Source organism: Kwoniella pini, chromosome 10 (genome assembly GCF_000512605.2).
Source record: "Kwoniella pini CBS 10737 chromosome 10, complete sequence".
Lineage (NCBI taxonomy): Eukaryota > Fungi > Basidiomycota > Tremellomycetes > Tremellales > Cryptococcaceae > Kwoniella > Kwoniella pini.
The window spans coordinates 84,816-99,137 of NC_091725.1; the positions used below are offsets into that span (position 1 = coordinate 84,816).

General features: G+C 40.4%; 5 protein-coding genes across 5 annotated transcripts; 2 read left to right on the forward strand and 3 right to left on the reverse strand.

The window, feature by feature from the left end:
• Nucleotides 1–630: 630 nt before the first annotated feature.
• I206_106828 (uncharacterized protein) lies at nt 631–2,258 on the reverse strand (the record flags this gene model as incomplete). Its single annotated transcript, XM_070203412.1, has 4 exons — nt 631–1,026; nt 1,095–1,165; nt 1,232–1,305; nt 1,360–2,258. The coding sequence occupies 4 exons, from the start codon at nt 2,256–2,258 to the stop codon at nt 631–633; spliced, it is 1,440 nt and encodes a 479-aa protein (XP_070059513.1).
• Nucleotides 2,259–4,236: 1,978 nt separating this feature from the next.
• On the forward strand, nt 4,237–5,912 carry I206_106829 (uncharacterized protein; the record flags this gene model as incomplete). The annotated part of the gene is made up of 5 exons (XM_019157346.1): nt 4,237–4,656; nt 4,712–4,721; nt 4,785–4,825; nt 4,896–4,944; nt 5,005–5,912. The coding sequence occupies 5 exons, from the start codon at nt 4,237–4,239 to the stop codon at nt 5,910–5,912; spliced, it is 1,428 nt and encodes a 475-aa protein (XP_019010064.1).
• Nucleotides 5,913–6,142: 230 nt separating this feature from the next.
• I206_106830 (uncharacterized protein) lies at nt 6,143–6,933 on the reverse strand (the record flags this gene model as incomplete). The annotated part of the gene is made up of 3 exons (XM_019157345.1): nt 6,143–6,326; nt 6,451–6,661; nt 6,816–6,933. The coding sequence occupies 3 exons, from the start codon at nt 6,931–6,933 to the stop codon at nt 6,143–6,145; spliced, it is 513 nt and encodes a 170-aa protein (XP_019010063.1).
• A 470-nt stretch (nt 6,934–7,403) lies between these two features.
• On the reverse strand, nt 7,404–11,847 carry I206_106831 (uncharacterized protein; the record flags this gene model as incomplete). Its single annotated transcript, XM_019157344.1, has 17 exons — nt 7,404–7,447; nt 7,550–7,691; nt 7,786–8,130; nt 8,206–8,373; nt 8,430–8,495; nt 8,553–8,710; nt 8,786–9,077; nt 9,137–9,286; nt 9,342–9,422; nt 9,495–9,677; nt 9,741–9,809; nt 9,867–9,977; nt 10,034–10,798; nt 10,866–11,114; nt 11,176–11,439; nt 11,499–11,698; nt 11,757–11,847. The coding sequence occupies 17 exons, from the start codon at nt 11,845–11,847 to the stop codon at nt 7,404–7,406; spliced, it is 3,378 nt and encodes a 1,125-aa protein (XP_019010062.1).
• A 507-nt stretch (nt 11,848–12,354) lies between these two features.
• I206_106832 (uncharacterized protein) lies at nt 12,355–14,080 on the forward strand (the record flags this gene model as incomplete). Its single annotated transcript, XM_070203413.1, has 6 exons — nt 12,355–12,391; nt 12,486–12,934; nt 13,006–13,175; nt 13,267–13,422; nt 13,484–13,656; nt 13,728–14,080. The coding sequence occupies 6 exons, from the start codon at nt 12,355–12,357 to the stop codon at nt 14,078–14,080; spliced, it is 1,338 nt and encodes a 445-aa protein (XP_070059514.1).
• Between the last annotated feature and the right edge of the window lie 242 nt (nt 14,081–14,322).

A 14,322-nucleotide genomic window follows, 5' to 3' on the forward strand; every position in this document is an offset into this window, starting at 1 on the left:
TAACTATAATACCGCTCGTAAATGATCTACGGAGTTGCCGTTATTGTGGAGCATGACAGTTGATGATCATCCCATATGGATCATCGTGGCGTATCTTTAAAAGGTTATGGGCGGTATACGAATTCCGCTATTGCGGTACTGTCGACAAGAAAAGGGCAACATTTCACAAGTACATGTGGAACGAGCAAGATTGAGATTATCGTTCAGACTGCAGTTAGTAATATAAAACCGCTATACAAAATAGGCTGATCGGACCGTGAATTTGCCTTTTACGTTTAAGATTGACCTGGTATAGCATAAATGAAACATTCATACTAATACAACGAGATTTGAAATACTAAGATGATACAACATAATACTGATACTGATACTCTATATAAAAATGACAATATCCGATCAACTGATATCTATCATCGTTATTGTCCATTCTTCCCCTTGAGACGTATAATTCGAATAAAAATGTAGTCATCATGATCATGTATACAATATGATCGCACAAGTCGATGTCAGGTCAGAGTCCATTGAATAGTTGAATTTGATAGAGATCATAGATCTGACCGGTACTTCAATATCTGATCCTCATTATCCTCTACCCTCCTCACATACTTAGCACACTCCCCAGCAATAAGGTCACGTCAGCAATAATCCCGCCTTTGTGTCCATCTCTAGATCCAACCCGGTCAAGCCCATATCCCCGCTCTTTGGAGGCACTTCACCAGTGTTCATACTTTTCCTACTAGCGACCACTTGGTATTGAGCTAATCCACCGATACTGGCATATCCGTCAAAGCTGGAAGATGCAGTTGATGAAGAAGAAGTACCGGATTGTGGAGCTGGTGGATGTGGCAGTCGATCAGAATAAGAAGGTGTAGAGAAAGGTTGATAAAAGTTGAATTGGCATGGCGGGGCTTGAGGGAACAATGGTTGATTAGGTATTATAGGTGTTTCATCATTCATTGGCAGAGATTGACTGAGTCGAGAAGGTGTATAAGTTTGTCTGTCCTTCTCCGCTCGAAGCTCGTGTGTCTAGACGATTACAAAAATCAATTCTGTTTGACTGGATCTGATATTATGGACTGCAATCAATGACTCACTCTTTCGTGCCTTCGTAAATTGGATGAGACCGAGAATCTTCTTTGACAGTCAGCTCGACTACACATGTACGCTAAACCATCAATCCAAGTGTTAGTACAATCGATATGACATCAGCTGGAGAGAGACATCAACTCACGCTTAGCACCTGTATGAACCGCCATATGCGTGTTGAGCGAACTTGGCCTGTTAAAGCTTTTGTCGCATACCGGACTACTCATTGTGTATAAGCGGAGGCTCTTATATGTTTTATTTGAAATTACTCACCAAACATGCTTTCGACCTTTGATAAGGTTATCTTTACTTTTCATTCTTTTCTCCTTTGCTCGAGGAGATGAGAATGGCGAGGTATCGTAAGCGGGAGGTGAATATGGGGATCGACTTTCCCATGTACCTTCAGGTGATGCAAAAATATCAGAATCATTCTTTTGAAGGGGTAAAGGTAGTTCCAAGTTCGGAGGTGTAGAGCCAAGCTCAAGAGGTATGTGATATGGTGTTGATGACAATTGAGATTGGCTCTGGAATGGTGATCCATAGCATGATTGATATGATTGATAAGGGGAAGCGAAGAAGTTTGGTGTAGAATTTGAATGGCCGTGAGATATCGATGGACGGTATTGTTTCGGCTGGGCTTGATGGATTTGATGGGTTTGATAAGGTGACTCAAAGCTTTGATTTGTGAAAGCTTGAGGCGGCCAAAATACACCATGTGAGTTTGTATGTGAGGGTAGCGCTGGAGTTTGAGCTTGGGCTTGTTGGAGAGGTTGATTATAAGCTGACGTTTCTCTTTTATGAGTATGTATCGGAGTCCGCAATGAGTCATTCACTCCGAAGGAGAAAGAAGGCTGGAATGGAGCAGCCGAGGGTGGTGCACTATGACTAGGCTGTATGGGCTTAGGGGGAGATAGCCAGAATGGGTTGGACGAGCTACTCTGGTGAGCGATTTGGTCGAAATTTTCGAGATATTTGCCTCGATCATGGGAGATTGGCACTTGCATTGGGTTTGAGGCTTCGGTCGATACCGATGAGGGAGTTGGATATCGGGTTAGGTCGAGTGGTTGGATGAGGCGAAAAGGATTCATCTTGTCCTCAGGATGCTTTGTCTCAGCTTTAAGAATCTCCTTTGAGATAGGTGGTAGGACTGGCAAGTCAAAGAGAGATTCCATTTTAAAGGATAAAGGTAGATCAGCTTAACTCTTACAGATAAATTGTTATCAGTTGCAGAGTGACCGTATGGAGACAGTCATTTAGTAGAGGAGGGAAAGATAAATGTTTTGGCGACTCACTTAGTTCGTTAATTATTAATATTAGGAACAAGATTATCCTCCGAGGACCGAGCGTCGCTTAAGACAAAGGGGTGTGTTGCTTGTGGTCTGTGGGAATATACTTAGAGAAAGTGGTGTCGACTATGAAAGGAGTAAAGGGAGATGCTATGATGCTGAAAGGAGATAGTGCTGTGAAATGAAGAGGTAATTTGATCAAGGGGAAGAGGGAGAAGCGAAGGTAGATTGGTGATTATATAACAAAAAGGGAATATACATGACTTGGTTTCAGCTCCAAATATTGGAATATTCTTGATGCTTTGTGTCACCATATCTTATGATCTTTTCTAGATGTGTATGATAGACGAGCTAAAAGTCCCCAACATCACTTGTAGCATCGTGTCGTTATCTTGTTGTGTGATCTGGTAGTTAAATCCAAAATGATTAATGGTTTCGAATTTGATGGATAACATAGTGTGGATGATTAAGTTGCGTACGTCCCGACGCTTCTAGCTCAGGTGAGGTGATAGATAGAAAGTAGAGAATGATCATGATGGATGATGTAAAACAACACGTTTTATTGTAAAAGGCACTCTTGTTTCGAAGAGATCCAACGATATCACATATCATGGGCAAGATCTCATTGTTCGGTTTTAAGCGACCATCGAAAGGATCCCAAGACTTTGCTGCTTTGATGAGTACTTCGGGCGTAAGTCTCAGTATCTAAGGAATATCTTACACGAGGTTGAGGTTGACCATAGTCAGAGATACTTATCCTTTGCTATGGTGCTAGTAATTTTTGATTTTAGCGAGACGAGTAGATAGGGATTAAAGGATATCGGGAGGGGAATCAGCATTTACACGCAAGATCATTATTGACGTGCTCATAGGTGACCAAGAAATGTGTAGAGAAGTCTTCTCAAAGAGGTACCAATCAATCCATGGATTCATCCATCAATCAATCAATCATCCGCTCTTCCCATGATGACAAACATCCTTTGAGCTACTCGAACCTTGTTTCCAGCAAAGGATCTAGTGTCAATCACTAGATCTCCTCGTGAAGTCAATTAGAATTCCATGATTGACGCCTTCTACATCGATACTTACAAGATGTTGTTTGACATTTCAATAACTTACCTGTTATTCGAAATAGAGTTTGATGGGATGATGGCTTGTCCAGCTCTGACCCATAACGAGGAGAAACTTAGCGTGAGTATTTGACGGTACCTTCAACAAGCTGTGTTAGTGATCTATTATCTCATTTATTTTGTGTTGATCTCGTCAAAATACCGACAAAATATCAAAGTTCAAGATTATACCGATCAAGTCGTTGATTCATTGTTAACGTTTGCAGAAGTTTCTTTAATCTGATGGATATCAATCATGTTTGAAATAGTTTTCCAGGTTTTACCATCAAGTGATACTTTGATATCCCCATCAGTTTGGTATGATTTCATCAATAAATTTAGGCGAGAAACAGGTAAAAGTTGAATAATGTGTGTTTTGCCTACAAGAATGTAACGCTGTGAATGCAGGAAGCATAGTAATTTGGGTATAAGCTAGTTTCTCGCCAAGAAATCATCTGTCGTTGTGCTTGCTATGCGTGGACGAAGATAGCAAAGTGTGGATGCATGATTATCAAGTTACGACTTTAAACTGGTCAATGAGTCGGAAAGACCCGAACTTCATATGGTTAAAACGTGTATGATGATGTCAGAATCGGTCCGGGCATTGACCCTTTGATATATTCTAACTTGCTTGGCTTTGACCGTCGGCTTGAGACGTGTCTTGAAACACTTTCTTGGTATTCGTTTTTCTCACTGCTGACACGACTTATTCATTCTAACATAGATCAAGACCATGTAGACTAGCAGTTATCGTCATGTCAGAAATGCATCGATCAAGGAGTAAGGACGGATCAATCCGATCCGATCAACAAGGTTGGGATTTAGATATGGATATAGTAGATGAGCGGAATGTAGAAGATTCACTACCCTCTACACCAATCGAAGGACCCTCGAAAAATCGGAAGTACGCTGCATTCGTCTCTCCAGATAATCAAGACGAACATAGCGAGCAGGACGATATAAAATACTCAACTCCGGAACCGATAGAAGGAGAAAGACCACATCCCGAAATTCCTCTTGATGAGGACCATAACGATGATACGCATACAGAAGAACATCACATAAAAGATGATGATACAAGTGATAAGACTTGTCGAATATGTTTTTCGGGACCTGAAGAAGAAGTTGCGATGGGTAGAATGATATCCCCTTGTCTTTGTGCTGGTAGTATGCGTGTGAGTTTTCGAAGTTTCGATCGTTAATGATTATAAGCTGACGAGAGATTCTTAGTACGTTCACGGTCAGTGTTATCTTATTGAATATGATTGAATTTGGATGATTATTGACGGATCGACGACCATAGTGAAATGTCTCAATGCTTGGCGAGGTACTGGCACGAACGCAGTGAATTCATACACCTCTCTCTTCTTTTCACAGTATGATGCTGATATGTAGTTCCGCAAATAATCCTTAGAAAGCACATTTGGAGTGTCCTCAATGCCATTACCGCTATCAGCTACGAAGTAAGTAAACAGAGATTTTTCAATATCGCTTCTCACTTTATACTGATATCTGTAATGTAGGAACATTGATATCCGGTCTCGCAACTTCTCGACCTATACTTCTCCTTTCAACCGGCTTAGCATTCTTTACTCTCACACTCACTCTTGGTCAAATTTTACATTTCGGCTTACATCATTCTCCTACAATCTCACGTTTACTCTTATCACGTCAATCTAGAACTTCTTCAATGTTTGATTTTTTTGATGATCCTTTTACAGGAATAAATGAAGGTCCAATTATAATAGTTGGAGGAGGAATAGGAGTAGGAGGAGGAGGAGGATCATTAATTTGGGATATTTTCATTTATGCTATTCAAACTTTTTTAGAAATTTCAAATAATTTCATAAATTATAAAAATAATTATTCAATTTTTAAAAATAATTCAAAAATAAATAATTTAATTTTTGAAATTATAATTAGAAATTTATTAGGAATTGCAATGTTAGGTTCAATTTCATTTTTATCATTAATTATAACTTTACCTTTTTTTGGTCCAATTCAAATTTTAAATAATTTAAGAGGATTTGGTTTTTTAGGTAGAAGATTTTCAAGAAGAATTAATAATAATAATAATAATAATTCAATTGGTTCAATTATGATAATTATTTTAGTTTTAATTGGTGTAATAAATACTTTAATTCAATTTTATAATTTAGTTTCAAAATTAACTTTTAAATTATTATTATATGTTGAAACTCAAATTTTAGAAGTTAATTCTGAAGAAATTCGTGAACAACGTAAAAAGAAAGAAAAAGAAGAAAAAGAAAAAAGAAAAAGGGAAAAATGGTATATACGTTGGATTAAAGATGGTCAATATAAAAGAATAGAAGGATGGAAAGAGGTTTTTGTAAGGTTTAGCTTGGTTATTGATAGGTGGTTCGAAATACTTAGAGGAGGTGGAGGAGGCGAAAATGATCATGAGGAATAAGACATGAAGAGTAATGAATATCTTATCTTATATTTGTAAAAGTCATATGTGTACATGTATTTATTATATTGAGTTGAGCGAGCTTGTAAGCTAAATTACAGATATACTAGACATATTGAAGGGCATTTGAATCGTAAAGAAGGGGAAAATGAAGATCAAATAATGAATAACAAGTGTTTTGACGTATCGAAATTTTACAGGTGAAACTACATTATGTGATTATGATATGATCAGGCAAAATCAGGTAATAATCCTACAGCGTTATCTTTTGCTTTTACCATTAAAGATACAGCTCCATTCCCAAAAGATACACCACCTTTATCATTATGCCAATCACCATTTTTATCCCAATGTCCATGGTGTCCTCTTGATTCGTCATGCGATATATCCGAAACGCCACCGCCGATTAAAAGTCTGCGAAGAATAACGGAATATTAGCTGAAAGTTTTGATATTTCTTTCTACCTTTGAAAATTCGTTAAAGTACAATATGGGATTAAGGATAACCTAATGAAAGGTAACGGGGTTTATTAACTTACCCAATGCAAATCCAAATTAACCAAGCCCAGAAGAAAGCTGACCAAAATCTCTTTAAGGCTCTTGATCTAGCTACAGCATAAGATGGAGGAGGAGTCCAACCATTTGATAAACGTGCTGACTCGATATCCCAACTTTGACCCTGTTGCTGATGAGAAGATGATGGTGGTAAGATTGTCTGATGAGGTATTTGATTATGAGAAGGTTCAGTATCTTAAACAACAAGAACGATTCGTCAGCGACCATTAGGTCAATCATTCATCAATCAACTCCATCATTACATTACATTACATTCCTCCTCATCTTCATGAGGCGTCGGAAGTTGCTTTGATGTTGATGCGCAATGACTATAGAGAGAGACACTCACAAGGAGGTGGTGCATCGCTTGGCCCACTTGAAGAACCTATTCTACCATTCCCTGATTCACCCGATTTCGATGCCGTGTTAGGATTAACGATGGCAGCGTATGTTGGTTTGTTCGACATCTTTTCTCGTTGTTTGTAATAAGCCTATTTTGCTTGAAGCAAAGAAGAGATATTAGTTTAATGAATGAGGATTATATTAATGGGGTATTATACTAATGACGATGAGAGGGAATCTGAAATTCAACATGAACAATGGAAGGGCTTGGGTGGCAAAAACGTGAGCTGGTCAAAAGATTACGTCATATCACAGGATATCAATATGTGCATGTAGAACTTTATATGAAGTTATAATATAACTCCATCACGGATACCTTACAATTGTATTCCTGTCTCTTTGTCCCCTGTCCGACCCTCTTGAATAAACCTTCCAACGGCTGACAAATGTACAGTCAATTGAGGATTCGCTCTATGTTGTTCCGCGAATACCGTATACATCGTTCCATTATTGAGATTCAATGGTCCTGCAAAACAGCATTTGATCGATGAACTAGGTGTCTGGTTCAAGGTCACCAAGAATAGTTGTAGTTCGATTATGACGGTAAATATCGTAATCTGACTCCTCTAGTCTCAATGTCTAATACAGAAAAGAAAAAGTCAATACCTTGCGTTTCAATGCTATTCATCCTTCCTGGTCTGATTTCATCGCGGCGTACGAGAAACATCAGCAGATACTCACCCTGCACTTCAGCCCTCTCCAACCTTCTCTCATTCTGCAGAACCAGCCTCTTCAATTGTTCTTGCTCAGCTTTCGATTGAGCTTGATGAGATCGAGAATTCATGGCTATAGTGGAATCAACAGGGATATCAAGCGAACGAATCTGTTTCATTTTCATACCCCATGAATCAGCGAATCAATAGGCAGACTAGAAGATATACGAATTGGAAGTCGATGACAGGAAATGTTGGACTCACCTGCTGTCTATTACCTTTCTTACTCAAAAGCATAAACTGCATTTTCCCTTCGACTCCATTATCAATTCCGATATTACCATTCTTATCGTTCGAATTTGGTTTCTGACCTTCGTCAGCTCGTTTGCGTATGAGCGGAACGGCGGTGTCGAAAACTGGCGGTGCGTTTTTACGTTGATCACGTCTTGTATCTGTTGTATCTGCAAGAAGTTTGGCGAATTCTCTATCAAATTCACTTTGAGCTGCTTCGTCCATTTCTGATCTCTCATTCTTGGTTTCTGATCTGATCAGTACCACGTCTTCTTCTTCTTCCTCCTCTCCGTTCCCTTCGGCAGATATTTGGGTGGTCTAATTAGGTGAATGGATGTTAGCTTTTTGATTCTCTCTTTCTCGAAGTCATCTAAGCAGAAGCAAAAGACCTACTTCGGGTTCATTAGACTCAATCGGATCTTCAGGTAAAGCTCGATCACCTTCTTCACTTCCATCCTCAGATTCGTCGTCAGCCTCCTGTGCGCCCAGAGCGAGGATCTCATCAACTTTAGCAGCAGCTTCGTTAAAGGTTTTAAGACGGGGCGATTTGGGCCGAAGAGCCTGGGTACATCACAATCAGTCTTCCCCTCGTCCATGAAAGACATGCAGCAGCTTACATCGAGGGTATCGGTAAGCATGAAATCAACATCCATTGGTATTTCGGTTTTGCAGGCAACGTAAAGCTAGATCAGAACTCAGCATGTATGTACTGTGAACATTCTGGATGGAAACAGACTTACTTGCAGCATCACCAGATAATGATCCAACTTCCTAGCTTGAGAACCTTTATCGAAGCATGCGCCGCATGTATCAAGGAGAGTGCACGCCAATCGTACCCTGAAGAAGTCATCTACAGCATCGATAGGAGATTCTCGACCAGGTATGGGGAAAGGATCGGCTAAAGTCCAAATTACCAGAGGACTTTCAGTATGTAACAAGATAGCTGCGAAGAAGGAAACAAGGATGGACTCACCATGACCAAAACTCAATAAACTCCAGAGGGTCTCAAAGATCACACTGGCCCCTACCACTCTATACATATATAGTTCACCAAGGTACCTTATAGTTGCTGTTCTCCTTTGGTTATGCTTGAATATATTCTCTTCCATCCCAATGCGAATATCTTCCATTACTTGATCAACGACAGACACATAGAATGCAGGATGATATCTCTGTAGATCATATACCAACGCAGCTAAGAAAGGTATGTTACCGAATTTGATATCATTTGGCGACGTAAATGAAGTCAATATGAAATCGTATGTCTAACGGCGCACGAAAACGAGATCAGCTCATGATCGCTTTGTGACAAGGTCAAGCTGACCTCTGCGTCCTCCCAATGTAATTTCCTCAACAATTTCAATACCTTATCCAGTGTTCGCTTCATGAGAACATCGTGTAAGAGGTGCTGAATGAAACTTTGTATTGGTGATAGGATAAGGACTTCTCTTGCAACTCTTTCAGGTGGATTGCACTAGATACTCGTGTTAGCTAATCCGGAGCATTCATGGCTAGCTGATCTCGCATACCATATAAAACGCATTTTCTAACATGACCTGGTGTCTTTGATCCAGATGCGAAGTGCCTTGTTTACGTCTCATCAGCTCTACCTGTAACGCAAAGAGCAATGGTCAGCATATCCGCAGTTGGAACGGTCTCAATGAATGTCATAAAACACGCACCATCTTCTTAGCAGTCTCCTTGGTCCCTTCAAATCTCAACAAAAATCTGCCGGCAGTCTCTAAAAGGTTGGCGATGTTTTCAATGTTGAATTTGAACTCATCCAGGAACACTTTGAGCAGATGTAGGATTGTGTAGGGTTTGGCGACTTTGAATTTAGCCAGTTCGCCATAAAATCGAACATTCTATTGCAGAACATTTATCAGGTCTGACATGATGAACCTTGGTGGCAGAACAGAGATACACACTTTGAGTCTTAGGGAATCAAGCTCTCGGACTAGACGCTTCCTTTGTAGATACCTCATTTCCTCATCCAGCTAGATAGTAGCTACATCAGCCAGATCTCATTTGAGATCAATTCTGCAAAAACTCACAATTTGTAGAACTCCAGCACCGATATCAGGCATATATCTATCTAGGGTAGCTACGAATCTGGCATAATGCGGCAGAAGATCGGTCCGTTGCTTAGGTACCTCGCCAATGAACTATTCGCGATTGTCAGCTAACGCTTCAGTCTGCTCAGGAAGGTTGTTCGGCTGACCTTGATCAACCTCTTCCTGGCAGCTTTCGAATTCAAGAACGCAAATTCGACAGCCAGCTTGTCGACGACTTCTCGATTATTCGCTTCTGGCAAGGCAGAAAAAAGAGCGGTCAACCTAGCCGCAGGTCCAGATTGTAACCCGTCATCTTCTCCTACACTCGTATCTTGAATAACGGCTTCTTCCTCCTCTACCACCTCTAACAATTCTTGTGCAGGCTCTCCAGAAGTAGACGCCGATGCAGTTCTCGACATATCCTGAGCTTGTTCGTCTGCTACCGAAAGATTCCGATCAGGGTTAAGCTCCATTTGTTCTAGTTGTCTTTGCAGATCCTCTTCATCTGCTTTTTGCTTCTGTTTTTCCTCAATCGAAGTATCTTTAAGATGTTCGTTAAGTCCATCCGTAGACGCTTGCTTAGACTCTTTGATACCCAATAAGCCGGATGGAACGACTTCCTTAAGATCAACTAACTCCTCATAGAACCTTCTTTCCTCCTCATCATCCCAAATTCCGCCGGCTATCGGTCCATCCTCTCTAACTGTAAATGAACTTGCAGTTTCAACAATCTGCAAGCCGGATTTACCAAGACTTGCAGCCGTAGGAAGAGTTGGTGCTGTCAACCCTAATAATTCAGCTAGGGTAGTAACTCCAGTAGTCAGCCTTTCTACAGCCCTTGTCATTTTCTCATAAGCTTGTTGACGATCCTCGAATATTTCGCCTGATTTGATATACGCTTCGTGATTTCGGCGATCTTGCTCAAGAAGTCGCTAAATTTGTGATAGATTCCATCAGCTGTCGTCAAGGCTAAGAGATAGCACGAGCAATAAAGCTTACGATTTGACCTTTCACCAAGGTTTTACTTGCAGAATTGAAGTAGTTCTCGAAAAGGTCCCTCATCTTTTTCTGTACTTCTACAGGAATCAGCTCTGTGACATCTTGTGGCAGCTTCTCCTCCTCATGAATATGCCCATTCGCTTGACCGTTCTGAACAGCACCAATATTTGGCCCAAGGTAAGCTCTGACAAAGTATTTCAAGAAGGTCGATATAAGGGGTAAATTGGTAAATTGAGGATCGTTAGTCATCTGTATCAATCAGAAGTCAGCTTATCAACATTGTATGCTTGGAGTGTATTCTGAAACTCACAAATCCCTTGAGCAATTTACCCACTTCCGAGGCGCCTTTGGTCGCTCCTTCAGCCCAGGCTGCGATCATAGCTAACTCTGCTACAATACGTAGAACAGGTCTTTGTCTACTTAATCTATCTTTATCTTCTTTTTCCTTATCCTTCTCTGCATCTTTGACCGCTGGACTGACATTGGTACTGGTTGTCGATAGTATAGCCAAAAGCGGTTGAAGTAGAAGAGGAAGGAATTCTGGTGTTAATCTTGAATGAAGATGAACAATTACCTACACACGGGTATCAGCTCAGCTAGTCGAAGAAATCCTGGATGAGAATCTTCGCTTACATCAACTGCTACTTCAGTATCTCCCTTTTTAGTCGAACCTTCTACAACAGCAGCAACGATTTCTTCTAAATATTTCGTCAAAGTCAATCCATCAATTTCTTTGACGAGCGTTTCTGTTGGTCCAATGAGCAAAGATGACTTTAGCCTATTCAGTAGAGTCGTATGCTTCTTCAATGAAGAATCGAGTGAGCCGGACGGGCCTAAGCATAGGGCAAAGATCAGTGGATTACAATATCAGATGTTATTATCGATACTTACGCTTAGCTTCATCTAGCCAGTACTTTTCTACCGTTTCCAGTAACTGCTTACGACGTGGAAACTTTGCGACATACTCGGCCGTCGTGGACATGCCTTGTAAGTATACCCTATTGTTTTATACTGATGCTGTTGAAGCTGTATAAGTCTTTACTCGATGTATATACCTTCACTCCGTTGTCATTATCATCAACAATAAATGGTATTCTACCTTGTTGCCGCTCATTGATACTACATTATCTAGATCACGTGATATTTGTGAACTCTGGAAGCCCACGTGTTTCGGCTGTGTATTACGCGTTTGGTGTAAATTCAAGCTAGGGGGTGACATGCCAATTAGGCCTTCCTTCATTTCATTCCTCCAACTATATACTAGACAACTACTGTGTCAAACCATCATCGCTTAACCTTGGTCCTCGCAATACGACTTGCATTAGACTTCCACAGACGTAAGGACTTCAAAATTGGCCAAGTAATCTTCTAAAGACGAGACAGATTTTCTGGCTTTCATCGAGTCAAAACTCAAATATAGGTCTTCCTCAAGATTCAGGCAGCTTTGCTCTCTGATCGTGGATCTGCAGATTCATGTCCATCAACTGATATGGGATCTCAGCGTCTGCTCCAATATGACTCAGGCTGTAAGTTTTTCTTTTCTTCTTCTCCGCAATCATACTTAGGAGAAACCATTTTATCCATTTCTTCAGCTATTCGTACTTACTCGCTTCCTCGTAGATCCGCTTTTTGGCGTGTCATTCTCTAATTCTCCGTCTCACCCTTTCCGCATAGCGTTGACGACTATAAACTCGTCTCAAAATAACAAACTCATCGTAGTAGACCATGAAGATCCCTATTCGCGGCATAACTCTCATCAACCTCATCATAATCACCATGGCCATAGCCATTCTCAACACCCCGCAGGTTTCCAACAGCTGGCTAGTACCTCTCTAGGGTTTCCAGCTACAAAGGTCGGCTGGGAGCCACGTGAATCACTTGGCGGAATCGGCTACGAAGATAACGGAGGAAGAGGTGAATTGATAGCTACCTCAGGGGACGCTTTGAGGATATTCGAAGTAACAAAAGAATGGAATTCGGACGGGATTGGAAGTGGATATATAGGAAAGAATGGTTGGAGTGATGCGGAAGGTAGTTGGAGTGTAAAAAGCAGAAGTATGTTGACGAATGTGAGTGTTAAAACTATTCCTACACCTTGCGCCCAATTGCCCCAGTAAAGCTTATACGTTGTACTGAACAGAGTAAAACACCTCACGCATCTCTGCCGCCTGTCACATCTTTCAGTTGGAATCCAAAAGCTCCAGAGTCGATAGTGACTTGCTCAATAGATACGACAGCAACACTATGGGATATAAATACTTCACAAGCTCTAACCCAGCTTATAGCCCATGATCGAGCGGTATATGATTTGTGAGTGATTATAATAGCTCGATCCTAAGCTCAAGCCGCGGGACCATCTTCCGAGAATGCTTGTACTAAAACGTACGTTTCTTCGTCTCAGATCATGGCTACCGGATTCCTCAGATATCTTCGTATCGGTCGGAGCAGATGGGTCATTGCGAGCTTTCGATCTTCGTCAGCTGGAACATTCGACAATATTGTATGAATCAAGTAAAGATACACCTTTGGCAAGGATAGCATTTAGCAAGAAGGAACAGTAAGTTTCCGTTATATCTATGACGTATTGAAGGCGCAAGTTGATGTTGTTCATTCGTCAGACATATGATGGCATGTTTCGGATTAGACGATAATAAAGTTTTGGTCTTGGATATGCGAAGTCCAGGACAACCTGTTGCTGAATTAGTAGGACATACAGCTCCTTTAGGAGGTTTGGCATGGGGTGCACCTGGAAGAGGTGATTCAACAGGTGGAGGGTGGATAGCTAGTTGCGGTGAGTTCGCAGCTCCATCTGATTATTGAATCGAATGGTAGAAGCTTAAATGACTTTTTTGATGGGAACAGGCGATGATAGTCAATTGTTATTATATGATTTAACTCAACCTTTACCTGAATCAAGACCATCATCTACCAAACCTTCGAATCAAAATTCTAGAACAAATTCTTCAAATCCATATGGAACACTTTCACCACCTATAACTCCTAATTCTTCACGTCCTTTATCAACAGGTAATTCTAGATCTAGATCTAGAGCAGAAAGTTCAACAACAGGAACAAGTACAAGTGGTGAACCATTAGAAATTTTACCTGTAAAAGCATGGAATGCGAATAACGAGATTAATAATTTAGCTTTTAATGATAAAGGTGATTGGGTAGGATGTGTTAGTGGGACGAAATTGAATATTTTGCCATTATAAAGAAATTTTTTGTCCATGGTATATCAATGAGTCGAAGTGATTAAATCGATATTCGACATTATTTCAAATTGATTTTTCCTATTCAAAGGAGAGAGACAAGATCAAATGATTTCGATAATTTCATAAGGAGATTTTGTTTAAGAATTTATCAAAAATCAAAATATACCTTCATTTGCATTACCCACTTTTATTTTATAACACTTCACACAAAAATGAGGAAGAATTAAATAAATTGTATACAT